The 23984-nt window shown below is 41.4% G+C and overlaps 2 protein-coding genes across 4 annotated transcripts; both read right to left on the minus strand.

The window, feature by feature from the left end:
• Positions 1–1450: 1450 nt before the first annotated feature.
• Positions 1451–10927, minus strand: syvn1 (synovial apoptosis inhibitor 1, synoviolin). Its single transcript, XM_079672121.1, has 16 exons — positions 10723–10927; positions 8743–8894; positions 8231–8323; positions 7958–8110; positions 7822–7870; positions 7408–7511; positions 6559–6685; positions 6350–6449; positions 6089–6154; positions 5576–5692; positions 5200–5357; positions 4057–4203; positions 3740–3883; positions 3023–3206; positions 2812–2936; positions 1451–2421 (listed from the first exon to the last, which is right to left on the minus strand). The coding sequence occupies exons 2-16, from the start codon at positions 8872–8874 to the stop codon at positions 2216–2218; spliced, it is 1905 nt and encodes a 634-aa protein (XP_079528247.1). The 5' UTR covers positions 8875–8894; positions 10723–10927; the 3' UTR covers positions 1451–2215.
• Positions 10928–11772: 845 nt separating this feature from the next.
• Positions 11773–23984, minus strand: smad5 (SMAD family member 5). 3 transcript variants are annotated; one of them, XM_079670934.1, is made up of 8 exons: positions 23723–23984; positions 23206–23343; positions 19776–20658; positions 17973–18272; positions 15220–15327; positions 14345–14566; positions 13577–13833; positions 11773–12817 (listed from the first exon to the last, which is right to left on the minus strand). In XM_079670934.1, the coding sequence occupies exons 3-8, from the start codon at positions 20176–20178 to the stop codon at positions 12674–12676; spliced, it is 1434 nt and encodes a 477-aa protein (XP_079527060.1). In that variant the 5' UTR covers positions 20179–20658; positions 23206–23343; positions 23723–23984; the 3' UTR covers positions 11773–12673. The 3 variants fall into 3 exon arrangements, with proteins under 3 accessions (XP_079527060.1, XP_079527062.1, XP_079527061.1); XM_079670936.1 differs by lacking the exon at positions 23206–23343; XM_079670935.1 differs by lacking the exons at positions 23206–23343; positions 23723–23984 and adding an exon at positions 23025–23194.

Here is a 23984-nt window from a genome sequence, read left to right on the forward strand (position 1 = left end):
AAACTATATTTTGAAATAAATAACTCTTTATTTACAGTTCTATCATTTCTGCATAATTTCCGAATCATTTCCCCTAAAAGAAGGATTTCATTTGGTAATAAATAAACGGGGAAATAATTTGCTTGTTACACAAAAGCCAGCTGAAAATAAAACATTTAACTATTTATTCTTCAATGACCAATGAATACTGAATCAAATGTAGTTTGGTTTTCAGAGAGCTTTTCTTCTAAGGACATTTTTATCTCCCCTTCTTGGGACTTCCTGGGAAATGACTGACAGATTTGTAAGAGCCGTACTTTAAGGGATAGTTCAGATGTTCTGAGGCGGGCGGGGTTGTATGAGGTACATTTTGTTATGGATTTTTTGTCAAAGCATTATTTTAATGTGTTCATTGCTATCGGGATGTTAAGAGCATTCCATGGAATATAAAAATGTTTCTGAAGTGAATTACCTTCCCCACCTGTGTTTGCTTTATTTAGATTATATCATCGCTTTACTTTGTTGTAAGACAACCCTTTCAGACGCAAAGCTAAAGTCGTTATCTGTGCTCTCTTCAAACCCACCAGACTCCATTAACAGAAATTTTTCCTGGTATAATTTGACCTTGTAAAACACAGGAGTTGCTTATCTACCTCTTGTTTGCACATGTGAGACTTTGGTATTTAAAAGTGTTAGTTCATATTTACCAAAATCACACACTAGCGGGAACTAACTCAATCGAGGTGACAGTAGACCAGCAACTCCAGTGTCCTGTGAGATAAAATGATTGTTTATGTCAATAGAGTCTGTCGGGTTTGAAGAGAGCATAGATAAAGGCTTACGTTGCCTGTCTGAAAGCAAGATAGCGCCATAAAGAAATTGTAGATAAACCCTTCACTTTAAAAGAGGCCCTACGATGTTTATTATCAGGTTCATATAATTGTATTCTGTGTCTCTACTGGGACATGTCTCCGTGCTTTAAAGGTGGGGTAGGTAAGTTTGAGAAACTGGCTCGAGATACTTTTTGTTATATTCCATTAACATCCCGATAGCAATGAATATCTCAAGTGCTTTGAAAAAAGATACATAAAAAAAATGTCATCTGCGGAAGCCGTAGTACTGTAAAAAGCACGACCAATCATTTGAGCCGGCCCTGCTAAAGTAACTGGATGGCCTACCTGCCTGTCAGCCTTCCATCTGTGCACTTTACAAACTTCTCTTGTGCCCTCATTGGTCATGTGTGCGTTCGTGTGTGTTGGAGGAGGTTCTGTAAGGAAGTGGCAGATTTTTTTCCTGTTGTGTATTTTCAAATTCTAGCGCATTCGAGCTGGTTTCTCCAAAATCACCTACCCCACCTTTAATGTTCAAAAAGCTCCTTATTTTCCTCATACTGCTGCAGCACCTCAAGTCTTATTTGTCTTTTCTGAAAGGAAACTTAAAATAAGCTTTGTACCTACGAATGATAATAAAATTACATTTGAAAGCCCAATCTTTATTTCAAAGGCAACATTTAAACTCTGACACACAAAGTGCTCACAGTCTACGAGCTTCACTTCAACACATTCCACCTCTGCGGCATCCCTCTGTGAACACACACACTCCCACATACGTGCCGCGCCTCTTCAGTCAAACAGTTTATTCTGCATTATGTACAGATCATCCTATTAAAACTCTTTATACAGTATGTACACATTCAAATAAATCAGTATGTTACAGCGACCGCAGCGGCAACAGAAGATGGATGATGATGATGTTAAAATGAAAAAAATGAAAAGTGAAGCCAAAGCAGTTTGAACTACTTCCCCTTTGATTTGAATTCACTGGATCTGGATCCAGGTGTAACATGTCGATGAATGGGAATTAAGAAAAAGACAAATCAAAGTGCAGGCGAGGACCTCACCGACAGTAAAACTACCAAACACAAATCCGAACACCGTCTCTCTCACATTGACCAAATAAAGGTTTGAAATTCCTCTCCCGCCTGATTAAACTCTCAAACACCTGCAGTGTTATTGCAGTGGTCATTCTAGGTTTCCTTAAAAAGGTGGTGCTATTGCTTTTCCGACGCAGAAACACTCCAGAAAGGCGGCACCGATCATCGCGTCCTGAGTCCGGGTCGACACAGTTCCAAAACCTGAGCCTGTGGGAGGTCGCGGGGAAGAAAGGACCGCGGCGGCAGCGTAGGATCAGAGTTCCTGTCGGTCCACGGCGAAATGTCCGAGTCAGAGCGCGGGGATCAGTTGTCCGGAGGCGGAGAGGAGGACGGCGACGACGTCTCCAGCTTACGGAGGCGGCGGCGCCTCAGCTCTGAGGCGTTGGGCTCTGCGTCCTCCTCTCCATCCCCCCCCGCCACTCCATCCTCCGTCTCCTCTTTTGTGTCCATGTCTGAGGCGATGGATGTAGAGTCGGCCGCCTGAGAAGAAGCTGCTTCTGCCTGCTCAGCTACAAAAAAAGAGGGGAAAAAAACATTTAAAAGGTCCCCTATTATGCAAAATCCACTTGTTCATGTCTTTTCTACATCAACATGTGTCCCCACTGTGTCAAGAGATTCTGAACGTTTCAGGACAAAAGATTCTCTCTCTTTTTGTCCTGATCCATTTATATAAAAACCTGTCTGAAAATCAGCGGATCAGATTTTAGCAACTTTATGATGTCATAATGTTTTTTCGGCTTGTGTAACCATTAGCCAATAACCAACCAAGGTAACACCCCCCCCCCCCCTTATCACCTGAATCTCCTCCTGGAGCATCATTGTGTTCTTTTTAACCATATCTCTCAGAGGGGAGATATTTGGTGGTCGTTCTGTTTGGTGGGAAAGGTCAGTGTACTTACAGCTGCTGGAGTCCTTCTCCTGGCTGTCTGTGCTGGTGCTGGCTGCGGGGGGTTCAGCAGAAGCAGAGGGGGGGGTGGTGTTTGTCCCGCTGGCTTCTGCAGTGCTGGCCTCAGCCCGGGGAGGACTGCGGGGAACAGAGACAGAAATATGCTGAGTCGTTCAACTGCAAACTGCAAATTGAAATCCCACATGAAGGGGGGGGGGGGTTACCTGAGTGTGGCCACGGTGCTGAGGTAGTGGTGGATGTTGAGCATGGCGGCGTCCAGCAGCGTGTGGATGTTCTGCAGACACTGCAGCCGAGCCTCCAGACCCTGACGACCGTCTGCCTCCAGCTGCCTCAGCTCCTCCTCTGACAGCTGGGACAGGGAGGGGGGAGGGGGGGGCATCGAAGACACTGCAGGTGGGGGAGAGGAGAGAGGAGGAGGAGAGGAGAATGAATGTTTTTGAGTAAAAAAAGTCATTGTAGGACGTGTGCTTTAAGCAACACTCATGAGCATGTGTCACCACATTATGTGACATGGATTAATAATCAAGACAATGATCATTAAAAGCAGCACTAGCGCAATGCTTTCACTGTTTCTTGTATTTATTTCACTTTAAAACTACATTTGCAGAAGCTCAGACTACTTTCAGCTTTCCAAAATCTAATGAAAACAATAACAACTCCCTTCAGTGAGAGGCCTCCACTCTTGATCACTTTGAAAAGACTTTTGAAGGTTACAAAAAATGTAGTAAATGTAGCTGGAAATGACTTTCACACAGTGTGACGGGATAGCGCGTCGTTATGGTAACGCTCAGCACTTCCTTAAACAAAGGCTTTACAAAGAAGTAAGACAAAAATATAATCCACATGACTAATTTGCATTCTTATAACACGACACAGAGTGTGTTTATTTCAGTCTAACAGTGCAGAGTGTGTGTTCTCACCGAAGGGGGGAGGTGGAGGCATGGGCATCCACGGTGCAGAGGGGAAGGGGGGCGGGGGGAAGGAGAAGGGGAAGCCTGGGATGGCTGATCCTGGAGCAGCTGCACCTGCCGCCGCGTCTGCAGTCGACGAACCGGCCGCGCTCCCTGAAGACACAAACACAACATTTTGATTGAGATGACAAACCATAAAAAACATTATTATGTTTATCCTGTTTGTTATTACTGCACATATTTTATTCAATTTGATTTTTAGGAATACAACCATATTCAATGTAAATACTGCTATTTTTTAATATATTTTTGTGAGTGATCCTTACCGGCTGCCTGTGCGGCCTCTGTGCTGCTCTGAGGAGCGTTGGTGTTCCCGGGGGCTGCGGCGGCTGCAGCAGGGGGGTGCACTGCAGGGAAGGGACCCCAGAAGGGGAAGACGCCGGGGGGGAAGCCAGGTAACATGCCTGGGGCCACTGGAGACGAAACGGGGACAAAAGAGATCCTTAACAACCCTTGAGAAGGCTCCGAAAATGTTTTTGTTTGTTTTAATGATTAACTTTGCAAAGTCCGGGAAACGCTACATGTTAATTAAGCAAGAAAAGTTCACATCAAGTAGAATGGATTCTCAAAACGTAAGCCACTATGTGTGAATACAAATGCAGGATAGTCAACATTTTTTACAAACATTTACTGCCTATTCTTAGCCCGGGTATCCCTTAGCTTGACGCTAATTCCTCTTTAGGCCGTTTAACTTTTAGGCCGAAGCCGGGTAAGCCCACTTGGAATGTGTGTAGTGGGAAAGCCCTTAGTGACTCATATCAATGGAAAAGGTTTTTAGAATGTGTTAGAGGGAAGAGGTAACGGTACTCTTAGGTATTGGAATGTGCAGAATAGAGTGGTGCAGTGATGATGTATTTCTGTAGGCTGACCTGGACGTTAGCTTAAGGGCTCCCTGGACAGAAAGCCAAGGAGATTTTCTATTGGAATTTGTAATATTGCTAAAAAGCTCTGTGGCAAACACACGCAGCAGGATAATCTCCACATATTAGAACCGTTTTTATAATAGTCAAAGCGTAAATGCAACCGCAAGAGGTAAAAAGCTAACAACAAACTACACGAGGGTTGAATAGTGTCACCACAACTAAGCTAAGACACGTTTTTAATACAGATAGAAGCTACAGGTGTTCACAAGCGGGCTGTTTACTGGCTTTTTTAATGTTTTTTTTAACAAAACGTCTAATTCTCGTAAAAAGGCATCGAACCAAAAAGTTAAAAAAAGGCTGATTTCAGATGGGGAAAGTGTCAAAATGCTAACTTATCTCCAGGTTTAGGACTCATTCCTGCACCACTCTATTGCAGAAGTTGTTTTTAAAGACTGCTTTAGTCTTACGCAGCCACATGAAGTACGTGCCGGTCTGCCAATTATTTGGGCGTAGCTAGGCGTCATGTGTTCATGATGTGACTCTTACCATTGGGGGGCGGGGCTGCGGGGGCGTTGGCGGGGGCTGCAGGAGCAGGGGGCGGAGCCTGGGCGGGGGCTGGAGTCTGATTGTTAGTGGTCGCACGCAGAACGTCCATACGACAGGTCGGGCAGGTCTGCTGTCTCTGGAACCAGGAGCGGAGACAGCTGTGGGGAGGGGGGGGGGGGGGGGGGAAACAAACAAACATTTAAATACAATGTGAAACCAGAGCTTCTTGTTTTAGGTCATGTTTATCTGTTAGCCGACTACAGTTTAAATACAGGAACTGTGAGTGTCAACAGTAACTGTAGATGCTGAGCGTCTCACATCTGCATTTACGGCCTAAGATATTTCTTCGAGTCGGATGGTCGACCACGGGACTCACCTGGAGTGGAAAATGTGATTACAAGGCAGTTTCTTGGCTCCCGTGACCATTTCCTCTCGGCAGATGATGCAGACGTTGTCAGAGGCCAGCAGGTCTTCAGGAGTGGCATCAGGGTATCTGAACAGGAAACAATGAGAAGGTAAATTAACAGCAGAGAAAGAATATTACAGAAAAACATTCAAAAGAAAAAAAGATATATATATGTTTTTTTGTTGTTGCAACTCTCCAAAGGCTGTGTAAACAAAAGAAATGAAGCTTTGTATTCTCTGAAACCATAAAAAGGACATTTACATTATTGTGTAAATGTAAATTGCCCTTCTGTGGGAAGAATAAAAGGTATTCTGATTATTTGTATTGCTTTTATTCTTATTAACCTATAGTTCATTCTGTCTTGTTATTGTTTGCCTCCTGTTATATCTTCTTCTGAGTATCCTGCTTTATCTTTGTCGAAGCATTTTGTAAAACAACTTTCAAAAAAGGAGCTTTCTAAAAATAACGATTTGTATTACTCACAGTGTGTTCATGTTGCGGATGGCTCTCCGAGACATTATAGCATCTGTTACAGCTTTCTTGAACTGCCTGAGAGAAGAGAGAAAACCAAACCAAACTCACAACATGGCTTACACATGCATTCTAAATATATAAAGTGACTACAAATCATAATGTAACAATATATGAAATATCATCATGGAGATTTGGATATGGCCAAACTTCTATTCATTTGAAGAATATTTAAAGCTCTGCGAGAACTCAATGAGGCGTCACTCTGCTCACCTCATAGCCAGATACATGGGCCGGATGGCAAACAGAGGGAAGGTGTGGACCTTGATCATGATGGTCATGAAGGCGATGTACAACAGCACTTTGATGAAACCTGGAATACAAATCATCAACTATAATGTCAGTATGGCTGTCACCGCCTTCGTCTTGATTCACACACACTGTGTTTAAAAGAACATTTCAAAGCTCCGCTGGCTGTGTACCTGTGAAGAGCTCGGTGTAGAGCATGTAGACGGCCTTGTTGTCCCAGGGGTTCTCACTCTGCAGGTCCACGGTGTGCAGGAGGTACTTAATGAAGGTGGTCAGCACCATGGTCATCAGGATGGCGTACTGAGGAGAGTTAGTGGGAGGGGTTATGTGTGTGGGGATGAAGAACTTAGTACGTAAAGGATAAAAGTATGAGGTTGTGGTGAAGCATTGTGGGGTGTTATTATCATCATGTCTCAACGTGACATCTGCTTTTAAACTTTTTAATATTGTTGGGTATTTGTTGGATAAAAGTGGCAAAAGTGTTTTTCCTTAACTTATGATTGTGGAGTAATTGTTGATTAGTCAATGTGATGACTAGACATATATATTTATCATAACTCTTTTTACTTTGGTTCCTATAAGACTTCATAATTCTGTCTGTCACCGAGTTGAATCTCCAGCAAAAAATGAAGTCTCAATTAACGGGACAAAGTAATTACGGCGACCTTTGGTAAACAAAAACATGAAGAGGATAGCCCTTTTCCCTGGTAGCGGTCAGTAGCTTTCAACATTTACCAAAGATTATTACTGGAAGTTATTTGCAGTTACTGTCTCCAGTAATGGATACGGCGGATGGTGCATCAACCGAGGAAACCATGAAAAGAATATGTGGTGTGTCCCATCCAGTGTTGGCAACTCTTTTCTAAAGAAAGTAACTAGCACTATCTTCAAAGACGGAAAGTCAGCAGACGATAGCATATGCTCATTAGCACATTGCAAAATGAGTGGCAGTGATGTATTGCCTGTTTAAATGGCCTTTTTAACAGCAAAAACACAAAATTCAGCTTCAAAGTATAACCAACCTCAAATCCAAAGACGAGCTGAACTGAGGCTCCTCTGGTGATGATGCTGTGGCAGGCGTGGTTAACAAACAGGAAGTCCAGGATAGCCAGCAGTCCCATGAGAGCTGCAGGAGATAAAGAACATGGAATAAAACTTCTACATATCCAAAGAAATGCCTATGAATGATTTCTTCAGCAGTGTTTAGAATGTTGTTTTTAATATTTAAATTGCTTTGCGTTGATGTGTCCATTAATCTGCAGAGCACCTGGCCTCATGTGCTTGCAGCAATGATTTGCATACAGTTTCATTTAGCTTAAAGAAGTGTTTCATAAGTAGAGTCAATAAAACAAATGAGGTGAGGACAGAAGTCAGAGATTAAACACAGAGCAGGGCGGGTAGAAGGATTTCTGACGTGGCTGATAATGATAACTTACATAACACTCGGAAGTGAAAAATCCAGGATATGTTCGGACTGCGTTCCATCTGAAAGAAGGAGTATTACATGTCACTGTAAGAAATTAAGCCACAGCCATATTGTATTTTATTAAAGATAAAGATGAAGTCACTCACAAAGTCCACCCTGTCCTCAGCCAACCAGTGGAAGCACTTGAGGAAGAGCAGGAGGGTGAAGAGGGCGACGAAGCGTGGGGAGAAGTCGTCCCTGAAGACGGTGAAGGCCAGGCACGTCTCGGTCACGGCATACCAGGAGCGCTCGATGAGATGCTGGTGATGGAGCGGAAATAATGCACATTAACAAAGAGGCTTGCATACAGTGTTGTCTACTGGGACAATGTATTGCATAATCAACTGTAACGATTATGAGTCATATTTTAAAAACTTTACCTCCATTTCCGCAGCCCTTAGCTGTCCGAAGAAGACCTTCCTCATGAACTTTCCCAGCAGAAACACCAACACAAAGGCCTGGATGTACAACACCTGGAACCAGAAACAAAGGTGGAACAGAAAGATGAGTCATTACAAAGTCGCTGTGAGGGATTTGGAGGAACTATTGTCATATTTCAATGTTATTAATAAGGGAGGCACCGCTGCATTGGCCATACATCAGCAAACAGCAAATAAGGTGACATGCAACAACCAAATACTGTTGGTAAAGGATGTGTGTGCTATCATTTTTCTTAAATAATGAAAGACAAAAAAACTGTGTGTCTTCATATGCCGGTGGACGGGGGGACGGGGGAAATTAAAACAAATACTTTGGTATCAGCCAAATTATAAATCTAACCATCGGTTTTTGGTATTGGCTGAGTAATTTGCAATCTGTGCATCCCTAGTTAAGATATTTGAATGTTCCAAATGTCACTCAGGGTTTGACTTCACATTATCGCTGCTCTTACCGCCATACTGGGGCTGCTCTTGGTGAGGTAGACCACGGTCGGGTAGAACTGGTTTTTGAGGAGGTAAGCGTGTGCCACCACGGCCCCGGTCAGAGCCAGGCTGGTGGCGGTCACCAAGGCTGCTCGCACCATTTTGGATTCGGCTACAGATACTGTGGAGGGGAAACAGAGGGAGGGAGAAGAGGTTGATGCAAGTGAAAGCTGACTGATGTAGCAGAGCAGCATGCAAATCGTTTCTCAGGCAGTACAGTTAAATGATTTAATTCTCTGCCAATATATATAGCCTTTTAATCTTTCATAATGATCTCCTTTGTAAACTATGTTATCATTAAAATGTTAAGGACACCATCATTCGTGGTTAAAAACATCCCAACAGCAAACCTTTAAAGAGGTTAAAACAATCAATAATGTATGATTGTGATATTTGAGGGTTAATGAGGCAATAAAATGCAGCCGCACTGAAGAGTGTCTGTTTGCTGTGACGCGACGTACAATGCCTTTGTTTTCCTACAATTCTGTGCAGACAACAAACACTTTAACTGTAAAATACATTTTCAGGGTTATTATTATCTGTTCAGCAGCTAAACAGCTTATGATTTTATTTTTTGTTCCAATGTATGTCACTACTTTCTGGTATCTGGTAAGTATTGCATTAACGGCAAACAGCAAAACTCTCAAGAACAGTGTTGACCCCTCCTCAAGGCCTGTTCCAGAGATAGTGTCAAATATAGGCACCAGACAAACCTGTACCTACAGATTCCAATTACCAGCTATTTATTTTGTAATCAGGAAGACAATATTCTGTGCCAATACTGCTCATAATAATGATTACAACAATTTACAACATCCAAGAACTCTGATAATGAAGCGTAGTCCATGTTTAGATCGTTTGTTATATCTCAGATGACACAGATGACTGCTCATGTGGAAATCTCAGTAATGCAAAGTAGCATTTTCAAAACTGAAGTGATAGGCTCCAGTGGAAGCAGTTTAATTCAAAAAGGATGATGTGTTTAGAACTGATTGGGTTTTTTTTCAGGAAGATCCAAGAAAAATGTTGAAGTATTTACCCAGGGGTTGGACATGAATCACACCTACTCTTAAGTGTTAACTATACACGGTCAAATAACATTAAGCATTTAGGGCTGTTTGGGTAAGATCTCGCGAGTAAACACACTAGCAAGTATTTGTTAACAAATCCTTATATCAAATAATTCCTTACAAAATGAGCAATCTGATTAACATATTTTATTTATCATTAAGACATTAAGGTATATTTTAACTTTGTAGAATATTATGTTCCCACTTTTGTTAAAACACCTGTTGTATGAAAAGCTACAAACTGATATAGCATTCTTTTTTACAATAAATCTACAGTCATAGCTCGAGTGTAAGGTGGTGTTTTGTACATATGTTTTATCAGGCCACACAGCATTACTAAATACCATACGTGTTCAAAATCAAAACATTGATGCTTGATTTTTGTTTGCTCCTGTACAAATGCTAAGCAGTGCACTTTGTTAGCATTGTGTACACACTCCCACTGTTGCAGGTATTGAATTCGTCCTTCATATGCTACATTCCTCATGTTGCATGCAACACAAAAAAACAATATGAATCTTATTTCTGTGTATATGAAAGTAGCTAAAGCCAACATGAACCATCCCAGAGAATAAATAGCTCTTTTAGCTAACTTAGCTCGCTAACGTTTAAGCTAACATTTTAAATTGAAGCCTAAAGCACCTCCAACCTTGTAACGGCTTTTGCAAGATAAAATAAACATTTACTTTAGCTAATGAGCTATGTATATGCTTCTGAGAAAGCTGAATGTATACCCATTTGATGGAGTAATGTTACTTTGCTCCAGAGACCTCCTAGTTAACTGCCAAAGAAAGGTAATTATGATAGTTAGCTACGGTTAGCTAACCGTAAGCTAGCTAGCAGGTAACGTTACAGCTGTCAGTACTCTGCGGGACTCACCGACTCGATGTCTGCGGAAGACTTGCTTCTTTGTTAATTTGAAAAAGTCTCCTTGCCTGCTAAAATCTCTGTATTGTTAGCTCCTACTCCATTTCGATCTTTTCACGGTAGCCCCTCTATAATATGTATTATCCTCGCCCCTGTTCGTCTGGCTACGTGTTTATCTTTGGCTTGCTCCTTAGGAGCCACATCACATCCGGCTGCTGAGGTAATATGACGCAAGAGCAATTTCACACTGCACCTTTCCGTCAGTTACTCGGTTTAGGAGCATTTAGGAAGAGAATATTTGCCTTGGATATTAATTTCACGTGTCATTTATATTAAATCACACATTTTCTTAGATGTATTTGTAGATGTATATGTGTATTGTATTTGGTATAGTTGAGGGACCTGTCTTTTAGGAGATTTACGGTAGAAAACCAACGTGGACCAATAGGAAGTTGTCAGGTTACATGCAGGTTTCGTATGCTGCCATAATGTGGGAATACTGCACACACAGGACGTTAGGATTTATTCAATAGGCAAATATAGGCCCAAATCAGTCTACAAATGTGGCTTAAGGATACTTTATATCCCTTTATTCAAAAACTCTTGCTCTAAGAACTCTTTGATTTAAGAAAAATATCAACGGGAAGCAAGATTTGGATTATGGAGATAAACGTGTCTCTGAATGTTATATCTGCTGGTTTCTGCTTTCCACCATAACGTGTTTCTCATCAATAATGTAAATCAAAAGATGTTTCCCAAGGGCCAAGGTTATTCATTAAACCTGGAAGGTTGTGTTTTTTTTCATTTTGATCTGTAAATGTAAAGTGGCTTTGAGTACCATGATATTCTCTATAAAAGGGCACCTGGACTTGCTTTAGATTCTGGAAAGTATTTAAACATTTTATCTAAAGTAAGTATTCTTTAATACTTCAATTTATATAGCATAGCTAACCCTAAATGTGGCTTTCTGATTCTATAATTGGATTCACTTATTTTCCTTTTCCATCTTTCCAAGTATTACTAAAAGTATAAAAGAACAGACAAAGAGATAAAATACACAAATCACTGTTACCAAATAACCTGTTTATTTCATTGAGACAATGAATTCAATTATCAACATAATGCCTTGGTACCCACGCCAATAATATGCCTCCACAAAATCCATGAGTGCACAATATTGTTAATACGGTGAGTATATAAAATACGGTCACTCTTACTTGGACTCGAGAGTACAAACAAGAATCTAACTTGATGTCCATTGTCTGAATATATCATAAATGACAACTTCTATAGCGATAGATGTAACATTCACAATGTTGTTAGCTTATGGCATGTTAAAACTTGTTCAGTGATTGATTTCCCATTTTGAAAACTATCAGGTCGGCATACTTGTTAAAAAGGGCGGTAGCTCAGTGTTCATTTCTAGCAGTAGAGACTATAAAAAGAAAGCACTTGTTATATCTGGGCCTAATGGTAAACATTGTCGTGTCTATATCTTCAAATTGTAAATATCGGAGACGACGATGTAAGAAAGGTTTTCGGCAAAATTCCAATTTGTCTGTCGGACATAAGGCAGGGTAGTGACACAGTTCTGCTACATTAAAAACTACACATACACAGAAATAAAAACGTTTAAGAAAACAATAAAAACTTGCAAAAAATGAAAATTTGACAGATTCAAGCTTGACAATGGAGCCCTGGATTCTTGCAGGTGCTGGAGCATTGTCAAGCAGCAGTGTGTCCATGTCGTTACTGCTCTTTATTCTCGTAAATCTGTTTCAACAATTCATTCCGGCTGTTTGCTGTTCTCGAATCTCCAGCCAAAGTTCAATATCCCTTCCCAAAGTTAAGTGTAAACAGTTCAGCCATTAAGACCACCTTCAATTATAAATCACTAAGGGGGGAGAAAAGTAAAAAAGAAAAAAAGTAGAAAGGATTTTCCCGAGCTCCCACAAGTCCATCATTAGGACACGGAGGAGATGGGGTTGAGAGGCGAGCCCATCTGTGTGAGCACCTTGTCGAGCCACTGGAGGGGCCCGTGCAGGTGCACCTCGATCCAGCAGGGGGTGCTGGTGACGTCCTGTCGGTGATACTCGGCCCCCCAGCCCTGAGGGGAGGCAGAGGAAATTAAAGAAAGGGTTAATATTAAGTAATATTCAAGCTCTGTCAGGTCGCATAGACCAAGAATGACTGGACTTCATTACATTCAATTATTACTATTAATTTAATTAAGTCTTCAGATAATGATTATTTTCAAATGGCAATAATTCTTTCTTAACAATATCCATAAGCAGTTTTGCTTCTTAAATGTCAGAAATTTGAAAAAAATAAGTCTTCCAATTTGTTCTGGAAGAAACTAGGGGGAAAAAATCATTAAAGAAAGCTTGGATTAAAAAATCTATTACTACAACTAATTGATTTATCTTGGCAGTGCTCAACGCAATTGCAAAAACATTGACATAATTCCTTTAATACCTGCAACAATCAAACTGTTTTACCTAGTTCACATTATCAGCTGTTCATATTCACTTTGATTTGGTGATAGAAGGCAGGAGACAAAACACTTCAACAGGACTGTTTCAATTCAAATAAAAAAAACATACTTAAGTTTACATAAGAATTACTACATTATGATAAAAATCTAATATTTGACCAAGGAGTATATATATCAAATTCTAGCGTATTTCTTACAATTTAAAAACAATGGTTAAAATAAGGCATTTTCCAAAATGTGGAAACTTTGAGAGAAGCCTTTTAACAACAGTGCCTCCTATAATCATGATATTTGATGTTTGTGAGGAAGTTTGCTATAAAAAAAACCTGTGACATGTTTAGCTGTGCCTTCCTGAGTTCCTGAGTTCCTCACCTTGACGAAGCTCATCCTAATGGTACACATCTTGGTTAGCTCGTAGACGGCCTCGAAGCCGTGGTTGACCGACTGGGCCAGCAGCTGAGCGAACTCCTGGTTGTTGAAGATCTTGAGGCTGCATCCGCTGGGGATCTTGCAGACGGTGGTGGGGTGGAAGCCGTGGTGGTAGTTACAGTTACGGCTCTGGACAAAGATGCTGGTGTCGCTGAGGCACTCTGCGTACACTTCCCCGCCCACGTAGTACAGGTGAACCCCTGGATAACAGAGACAGACATAAGAGGGGTCAGGATATTCACTCAGTTTCTCTTCTGTTGAACCAGAACTCAGTTTGTGTTGGGGGGAAAGACACCCTCTTCTCATTTAAGATTAGGCTTAAGACTTTCCTTTTTGATAAAGCTCATAGGGCTGGTTCAAGGTAAGCCTGAGCAAGCTGCTTCAGACTGAAGACTGTCGGGGGACCCTTGCCTATCACTTTTCACCACTTTTCTCCTACTTCTCATTCTCTTGAGCTGTATGCATTCTAGTCTCAATCATTTTTTTTTCAGCTGCACCTTAACATTTTTGACATCCTCCTGAATATTTTCATATACTTTAATGTTATAATTGTTGTCACTTGAATTGTTTATGTTGTCATTTTATTATCTTTCTTAATCCATAGAACAACATCTCTAGTATGTGCTTTTTTTAGATCAGGCTATTTAAATGAAATGTGATCTAACGAACACCTGATCAACTGGCTCCGTAGCCGTTAGTCGATATTCGTACCTTTGCCGATGTGCCTGCGGGTGTTCTCGATGGTGGAGTTGCGGTTGACGTTGGACAGCAGTCCGAGGCAGAAGCGGTTCTTGTTGTTTGAAGGGTCAGTGAAGCCGTCCACCAGCACGCTGGTCGACGAGGCGTGATAAGCCTCACCCACTCGATTGTTGAGTTCGTAGTAGACGATAGAGCACCAGTGGCTCGGCTCCTCGTACTCCACCGGCTGCACGTCTGAGACAGGTGACATACGAACAGGAGAGTCAAAAACTTGGCTGAGGACATCGTCACACAGATATCTACTAGAAGGTATTAGACATGAGATGAATACAGAGAAAGAGTAATAGATAGAGGCTGAATTCTGGCAGCATGGGACTTTGAACTGTCCCTATGGGTCTATTATTATCACCAGCTCCTACCTTAAGACACACTAAAGCTTGAACAGGATTAATTCATTAACAACGGATTAGCGTAGTACACAGCAACTATTGTTACCGGAAGTATGTCATTCAGTGCAAAATAACTATTTAATTAAAGATGATGAAATCCTCAAATTATTCTTGTACAAAATTGGAAATTGTATTGTCAATGTTGCAGTTGTACAGCACTGTGACCTGAATACTTTTACAGAAGAATAGGGCAGTTTAAAAAAAAAGGCTGGCTTAATTTTTACAGGAATGCATCATCATGAATAGTTTCTGGAATTCAAATGCACTAACAAATATGCTGATACTAAGGGGATTTTGTTTTACAGCGCAGTCAAGTCGTGCCTTCAGTAAGTGGTCTTTGACTTCCATAAACCTTCAAAATGTACTTCCTGGTTGGTATTTCACCCGCAGTAATATTATCACTGTAGTGCCATTGTCTCATAATGCGTTTGTCCTTACCTCCTCTGGGCATGTTAGGGGCCACCAGGGGGCTGCTCGTCTCCATGGACTGGCTCTCCTGGCCCAGCTGCTCATCGGGGGGCATGTAGGCGGGGGGTGGGGTGTCAGCTGAGACATTAAGAGACCAGTTAGCGAGGATGAGACCAGTTGTTGCAGCTGGCACACACACTCACACACTCGGAAACACACATTTCCCCAGACTTGGACAATCATCACAGGATATGTACCCCGGATATGGTGTCACATTTCACATATCCCTCACTTGTTCAGCCACATGCTAACCCATTCCCAACAGAGATGCAACACGAGCTTCCAGAGCCAATATTCAGGCCCAAAGGAAATAACAATACAGTAAACCTCCACTTAGGTTACAAGTGGGGATTTACTTTAAGATATCAGCTAGACATTTCTCCAGTTAATTACTTACATTAACAGAATTGTTTTTTGTATTAAAAAGTGTTATGAAATAGCATGTTTAAATATGCAAATGAGCCATACTCTCATTAAATATGCGCATATTTTAATACATTTCAGGAACACAAATCTGAACATTGGATAAAGCCAGGTTCAACATTCTTGTTTAATTTTGTAGTCATATTAGAATCTAGAGTTTTTACAGAAGGGACTTTGGATGTCTCTTTTTATCACTCAACAGCTCTAAAATATCAATTTTTGCCATATTTTTAGGTATAAAATGTTATATAATTCAGGCTATGAATGATATATAAACAAACCCTTCAGTAAAAACCTTCAGAATGTTGATAGGAATAAAACTGGAAGGTTTGGTGTATGCAAGTCAGGGGTGGGGAACCTTTTTCCTCTCAAGGGCCATTTCAATTTTCTCAACATCCTCCGAGGGCCGTACAAATTATTGACCTCTGCTTAAAAAAACTAAAATCACAGCCCATTCATTTGGCCTTTCTCTCATGCTGTGCAAAGAAAAACTAACCTCTTAATCCAGATATCTTAACATGACTCGCGCATGCATGCACGTGCACGGTGTGGCATGACCACCTATCCATGTGGACATGATTTAAGTGTGGGGGGGGGGGGGGGACCTAACCTCCTCTAGGGGGGTCCGGGGGGCATGCTCCCCTGGGAAGATTTGTTTTTAAATATTGAAGTTAAAAGCATCAATCTGGTGCACTTTGAGAGCAACATTAAGAGATTTACAGTACGGATACATCTCTCAACACCCATATGAAACAGAACTGTAAGCAGATTTATTTTTCTTTAAGGATATTTTACAAATCACTCCCCTTTCAAACTGTATTCTTGTTTATTAATAACAACTTTTTTTTACTGTCATATAGTATTTTATACCTGTTTTTCCTTTATTTTTTTATAACTATAATGATCATATAAAGATGTGCCTTTATCTCACTAGTTGTGAGATTATCCTCCTGAACAAAACGAGTAAGAATTAAAAGCATACGTTAGCCACAGAGCTTATTTTTTGCGATATTTCAAAATTGAATTGGCTTTTTGTTGAGGAAGCCCTTGAAATGCTAACTTCCGTGTCGGCCTACAAAAATACTATAGTCAAAAAGTATTACTCCAATCAATCTAGACTACTGAACATGACAGAGAGGAGTGTCTCAGTGAAGTGATATTTCTTCATGCTAGACGTGTCTGTTCTGTCTCCGGTCAGTGACATGACAGAGGAGGCCTGCTCCGCTGAGTTAGTGCCTTGACAGCAGCCAGCAGCCCTGGCTCTACTGAACAATGCTTAGCTGGCATTTCCTTTGTTCTCATTCAGGGGTTCAGCTTTATTTGGATTAATAAAATAACTTGACCCTGTAAAACTTTTTCGCCTACTGATAAAGTTATCATGCATGGGTTTAAACTAGGGCTGTACCAAAATGTTTGAGGCTTCATTCATGGACATTCACATTTTTAAATCATTGGAAGGTTGCAAAGCTTTTTTTCCATGTCTTTTTATACAGTTCAAAGCTGGTAAGTCTGCAGAGTTGCAGATATTTCACTCATGTGATTAACACTGGTATATGGTTTGTAGTATTCCAGGAGTGACTGCATAGGATTGTTTTCATTAAAAAAAACTCCAAGCAAAATAACTCCAAAGTTAAGATGTATTGATTGACCTAATAACATTTTCAGAATGCAGATGATATTATTTAACCAAAATTCATATTAGTTGTCATTGAGCCATTCAAAAACAACTCTCACTGGGATCAGAAAAACGGTATGCTCTCCTGGTTGCAACACAAAGAGAAGCACGCACCGAGTTATATTATAAAACCCAAACAAGTGACCTTCTCAATCAGTGCGATTCATCACTTCATTTCAAGTGAGGATTAATAGGGACATCCTAAAATAAGACGGCAGACATTCAAAGCGTCACTAGAAAAAACAGAATAGGAGCTTTGACGGTAAGAAAAGTCACATTGGGTAAAGCCCTTTTTACAGCTATTTGTAATTACAAATGGAATTGTCTGACATTGTAGTACACAATGAAGATGATACTTCAATGTACTGCATTGTATTTAGAAAATTAAATGCATATCAAAAATGATTTTTATCTGGTTTTCTGATCCAATTCGATTGTGACCTTTTGGGACCAACACTGTCATTTTTCCCTACACATTAAACAACTCAAACAATTGAAAAAAACCCAGAGACTCTTGTTTTTTAACAGTTCTTGAGGGACACTTGGCAGCAACTATCCAGAAAAACAACACAATAGTTTGGCTCCTCACCCAGGGCCAGGTACATAGAGAGTGTGCGTGTCGTACCTGGGAGCTGGAATGGACTGGAGGGTCCCGAGCTAGCCGGAGAGTTTGGATAAGTACCGCTGCTGGCTGGGGACGAGGGATACGGAGAGTTGGGCGAGATGGGAAAAGAACCGCCTCCACCTCCTCCCCCCACACCTCCGCTGCTGCTGCCGCCCCCGCTGTGGGGCTGCTGGAAGGACTCTGGAAAGGTGGCGTTCAGGGGCATGTGCGGCTCGTTGTGGGTGAGGTTACGGAACTGTACCAGCAGGCTGTGCTGCGGGTTGAACTCGCTGTGCCGCGGTACCAGGACCGGAGGGAGCACTGATGGAGGAACAGAGGGGGGGGGGGGGGGGGGGGGGGGGGGGGGGGAATTAATGAAGCCCAAAGACAGAGGAACAAAGGTATTTTATTATTATTTACACTTCCTTCTTTTTTATGAAACACGTAACTATGTAACCTCTGCAATAATTCAACAGCACAATATTAACACTTAAAATACTTGAGTATAGCACAGAACATTTCAAGCAATATCTGTTTTTTTTTTTTTAAATCACTAATATCTTTTTTAATACCTAAACACCTCTGTATTTATTGTGATAGACATTTTACATATTTATTGTTTTTTATATTTTTTAGTACCATCAGCAGCCAAACCATTTTTTAAATGTGCCATTCAGCATTAATATCTTATTAGTATTTATACACCACTGTACATATCGTAAAATAAATGTTAGATATTGTAACTTCTTATTTTTAAACAAATATGCAAATTTTATATTGGAAAGTTTCTTAAACTTCTTATGTTTATATAAATGTACTTTATATATTTGTTTTTTGTAGGCTTATATACATATATGTATTCTATTTTTGAATACAACTCCTGTTTATACATTTTTTATTAAATGTTTCATATTTATGCATTATCATATTTTATTCTAAAATGGAACAACTGCCTGTCACAAAACCCAATTTCCCCCCAGATAAATAACGTTTTCTGATTGAATCTCCACCCCTGTTTTGAAGCCGTTACACATAAATTACAAAACATGACCAAACAGCAACAACTCTGAATTCCTCAAAAGCCACTTTAGACCTTTGTAAAGATACAACAGAGGTCATCCACATTTATTTCTATTCTCGACTTCATGTAGCAGATAGAGTGCTTCTTGATTATCATCTCCTAAGTGACTTTAAACGTCACGACTCCACGGCTGTCCCTCCTAAAGCTACCCAATGAGCTTCGCTTTTCAGCCTCTCCTGACTGACATGTGATCCATATCATCGGACTGGTCAATACAGAGCTGGCAGTCCCAGAGCAGTGTAATGTCAGAGCGGCTGTCCCCTCAGGGTCACCCGTTAGTGTGTGAGAGACCGGGAGAGAAGGAGGAAGAGAAGGGCTAGTGATGAGAAAGTGCTGGAAGTTTGGTCTGAGTGCTTTATGCATTTAGTGATCCACTCTCCGATGCCACACCCCATCTGGAGTGCCTGAGGCATATCATCTAATAAGATCCTAAAAGAGCTAGTGATATTGATTTTCTGTGAAATGTACGGGGGGCGGGTGGAACGGCCCGTGTGATGACAGCCTCCTGACCTCTGTGGATTTGTTTACCGGCTACACAGTTTGCTCAGAGATATAACTCGGGGATGTGCACAGCTCTACGCTGGTCTAATCTGTCACATACGTTATGTCTAATATGTTTGGAAATGGAAATGGCTGAAATATTGAATACACTTTTTGTGTTAAACATTAGTGTCCAGTACAAAAAAGTTAAAGACATGTTGATATCTGTGGTCTACTATCAGTAGTAAAGTATGAGTACATACCAGGACTCTCCACTCTCTTGTAGTGGTACGGGTTGATGCAGACCTCCTTCTGCTTGGAGCCAAACGGGTACTCGCACACCTCCAGGGGCTTAAGCTCGTGGTGCGACTGCAGGTCGGGCCAGCGCCACACTCGGCAGTAGATAACGTGCGGCAGGCCTTTCCTGTGGGACACCTGCAGGCGTCCGTCCAGCGATCTGGGAATGGTGACGCACTTGCTGGTCTGCCCGGGACAGCTCAGAGCCTTCTCCAGGTCCTCCATGGCGCCCTTCTTCTTTTTCAGCTTTTTCACCAGCGCGTCCACCGCCTTCTCTGCCCATTTCTCCTCCTCGTCGCCCTGCTTCCAGCCGAGCAGGCGTTTGACAGCTGGGCTCGTGAAGGAGAAGAGACTGGACATGGAGGTCATGCTGGATGATGCAGTGCAGGTAGAAAAAAGGGGGAGGACCAATGGGGAGTCTAGGAGTCCCCTGTTGATGTTCTCCGATTAGCGTTTGTAGCCTAAAACGTGTGTTTAACAAGAGAAACCACTTGAGTGTGTGTGACAGGCCAGCAGAGATGAGGGGTGGGGTAGGGGAGGGGAGAGGAGGCTGTAGCCTTGTCTGACCAAGGACAGGAAGCAGGGGAGGGAGGGGAGTCAGCAAGCAGGACGCAGCTGCTGCTGCTCAGGAAGGGCCCTGCAGCAAGCGGTCCGAAGTTGGGTCACCACCACTGATGGGAGGGGGGGGGTGCAGCCTGCAGGGGCTCAGATCAGGACCTCTGTCCAACTGAAGCAGGGCTCACCGGTACAAGACGACAGGCTGAGAAATCAGGAAGACGCTGCTTCTTAACAACAACTCCCTGCTCCTCTTCAGTCCAGATTGACTCCTCCAACCAGTCCACAAGCCTCCTGCAAAACAGAGAAGAGACACATGTAAAGCTTGGCGACTCACTCAATTATTTGCCCTTACATCAACACTGTAGATAAACAAGCCCATTTTCCTGACTTTTGTAAATATATAAATCACAATACAATTTCTTTCTTTTTTTAAATCCAACTATGAATGAAGTCTGAACCTCAGCTGAACATGTGACTAGTAGGATGATCAAAAAGCACTCAGTCCCCACGTAATATCATGAAAGATTACAATCAGAATCCATCATTTATCAGCATACAAATATTTGTAACCACATTTAAGAGCCAGTTAAACAACGCTTAAAGTGTGGGCTAATATATTTGTTTAGTATAGATCCAGATGAAATCAATCATTGTAATTCTTCAATATCTTGAATCATATCTCAACTGCAATATCAACTAGAATCAAACCATTTGTTATTTGTTCAACTTTTGCAAACACTTAGTACTCAGACATTAAAATACATTACAAATTCAAAAAGGTGTTAGAAACAAATAAAGCCCCTTTCTTTTTCTATAGCTTAATATTATTATTATTATTATTACAGCATGATCGTTATCTCTTTGATCCATTTCTACATTGCAGAACCACATGTGAAAGAATGAACAACGAGTGAATAATAACCTTACAAATGTATGTAGTATTGCTTTAGGATGATTGCCACAAGTTAACACCAACTGATGTAGGGACATGACATGTTTCAAACCATCTTCCTGATGCATAACTGCGCTAAATGAAAGTGTGATATCTGACACTCCTGTCCATATCATGCAGCACAGACAGCAGACAATCAAACACATGTAGCCTGCAGCAGCTGTTTGGGGGCTTGTGAAAATGGCCTTAGTCAAAAAGGATGTGACCACAAAGGGCTGCTTCCTCCCTCAGCCCATCTCTGCCCGATCCCTCCCTTCCAGCACACAGCTGTCCAACACCACTGCACCCACTTCCACTGCTCATTGTTCCACAGGCACATGAGAGTGGAGGGAAACCTCCTAAAGACTCATGTTGGCACAAATAATGACCAGTCTGTACGCTTTGCAGACATTCATCAGATAAGGTTCCAGCAGCTGTTTCCACATATCCTGATCAGTCAGAGATCTGGATGCAGTCAGGCCTCTTTTAGATCCTCAGCAGTGATTCATCAGTTCATTGTATAAGGGTGAGCAATGCCAAATCATAGATTTCAACATAAGAACGTGTCCTATCTTCCTGAAACGAGCAGGAACATATTGTTTGGTGAACAGGTCATAGATCTTACCTGCCTGAGGTAACGCTGTATAAAGGCTGATTTGCATCTAAATGACTAATCCTTCAGATAAAGCTTTTACAAACTGATCATCACACTGATAGCTCTTTGTGTGTCCGCCATCAATGACATCAAAAGGCTGAACATGAAATCCATCTTGAATGAACACACTTTCACATTTTGAAAGATAATTTGGGGGGGGGGGGGGGGGGCTGTAACCCAGGATTTACAGACGAAAGATGGTTTATGATCCTTATCTTCAGAATAACTGAGAATATGGGTCATATAAATGTGTATCTAAGAAAAGATACCTACATATTTTTGATATGACTGTTTTCTAAAAGAGAGGCAATTGTTTTCCTACTATCGATGTCCAATGTTCATATATATTTTAACAGTATACTCTCAGCAGAAGATAACATGCTTTAAAACCATTTTAGAAAACCATGTGATATAATTTATACTGAAGAATCAATACTCATCTGCAGCTCTGTCCAAAAGCCAGAACTACTCCATAAAAAGTGAAAAAAATAAGTGGTAAACAACAACATCTCTGTTAAAAATGGCCTGCGTATGAAGCTGTTCATCACAGTCTTATCCCCTTTAAGTTAAAGTAACGCTTTCATTCTCGCCTACAGAACACGTAACATTGGGAAGAATTTCCCACACAATCATAACTGTGTGTGTGAGATCTGCCTGAAATGCTTGACATGTATGAAGTACAGGACACAGACAATATGGAAGAACGATCCGGTGAGTAGTAAGCACCCCCCACCCAGAGAAAGGGAGAAAGAGATTCAGAAACATCTAGCGTTACACAAATCCCCAAACAGCAGAACAAATAGCTTTTAGTGCTGCTCTGATTTAAATGTGGCACAAAAGTAAGCACAGTCATAACATAACACATTATTCCAGTGCTGTTAGCTTACCCTGGTATGTAGCAAGCTAATGTAAGTAATTTGCTAACTAGCTTAGCTAACAGTACACAACTTGTTTAGCTTACATTTACAGTCAGACACCTCTAATAACAACTGACAACTTTAACTATCTAGTTTACAACTTTAGGAAGCTGTTTCCTCTTTAAAACAAGACTTTTGGAGCCATAGTTTTTACCTCGTAACGGTTAGCCGAAGATACTTCACCCTTCCTCCTCTTCCTCCATTCCAGAAACTTTTTGAACAACTGAGGCTAATGCTAAGCTAGCTGTTAGCCCAGCCCTCCTCTGCCCAGCGTATCCTGCTGATGCAGCTCACTGGAGTTCACTTTTAATGAAACAATTCGCTTAGTAACATACCTCTCAACAGAACCCCATGAGAGCCATGGCAAAGCGTTTTCGTGTCACGTTAAGAGTGCAGTTGCTACTCGCTTAAATATTTCCTCTCGTTTTCCAGCGTTTCTTCTCTCCGTCTCCCCGTGCCATGTCCTCCAGACCCTGGACACAAGTAGAATGGTGAGGCGGAGTGCATATCACTCCGCTTTACTGATAAACTAGGGCTCGCTTTAGCGTTACAGCTGATGAGATTTCGGTTCCAAATTGTATCAAACAAACCACCACACTATAAACCATAACTAACATATAATATTGGTTTCCAAAGTGAGTTAGGTTAACGGCTAACTGTTCGTAGCACGTTTTCATTGCACAGAGATTAAGTGAATGTTACGAGTGAACAAACTTGTTCCGCCTTTGACAGAAAATTATGGTCATAAGTGTCCAATATAATACGAGCAGCACACCCTAAAACTTCAACACAATTACGTGTTTAAAAAAAAAATACGTTAATGATGTTACAGTGTAAAGTTGTAGTTCTTACAGTGGTCGTGCTGCGGCTCTGGGACGTCTCACAAATTGCTGGCTCCACTCAGTCTGGAGCACTGCGGTTTTTTGTGTATTGTTGTCCTTTGTAGTCACTTGTTCCAACCTTTTACAGTCCTCGCGCCATAGACTAATATAACTTTATTTAAAAATAATAATAATCCCCATTGCACACTAATATATTTGGACGAGCCTCTACTCTCTCTGTAGGATAATGTTGGGAGTGCGGACTCCTCATTCAGTCTTCAGGTGAAAATGAA

This window comes from Notothenia rossii (genome assembly GCF_949606895.1).
Source record: "Notothenia rossii genome assembly, chromosome: 3".
NCBI classification, from domain to species: Eukaryota; Metazoa; Chordata; class Actinopteri; order Perciformes; family Nototheniidae; genus Notothenia; species Notothenia rossii.

Excerpts from the sequence above, each read along its gene's own strand:
- syvn1 (XM_079672121.1), bottom strand. The coding sequence starts at position 8,874 with ATGGTGCGAGCAGCCTTGGTGACCGCCACCAGCCTGGCTCTGACCGGG. Across the intron at positions 8,324-8,742 it reads AGAGCAGCCCCAGTATGGCG|GTGTTGTACATCCAGGCCTT; the intron begins GTAAGAGCAGCG and ends TTCTGGTTCCAG. Across the intron at positions 2,422-2,811 it reads GGAGAAGGACTCCAGCAGCT|CTGAGCAGGCAGAAGCAGCT; the intron begins GTAAGTACACTG and ends CTTTTTTTGTAG.
- smad5 (XM_079670936.1), bottom strand. The coding sequence starts at position 20,178 with ATGACCTCCATGTCCAGTCTCTTCTCCTTCACGAGCCCAGCTGTCAAA. Across the intron at positions 14,567-15,219 it reads CCCTAACATGCCCAGAGGAG|ACGTGCAGCCGGTGGAGTAC; the intron begins GTAAGGACAAAC and ends CACCTGTCTCAG. Across the intron at positions 13,834-14,344 it reads CCGCAGGCACATCGGCAAAG|GGGTTCACCTGTACTACGTG; the intron begins GTACGAATATCG and ends TCTGTTATCCAG.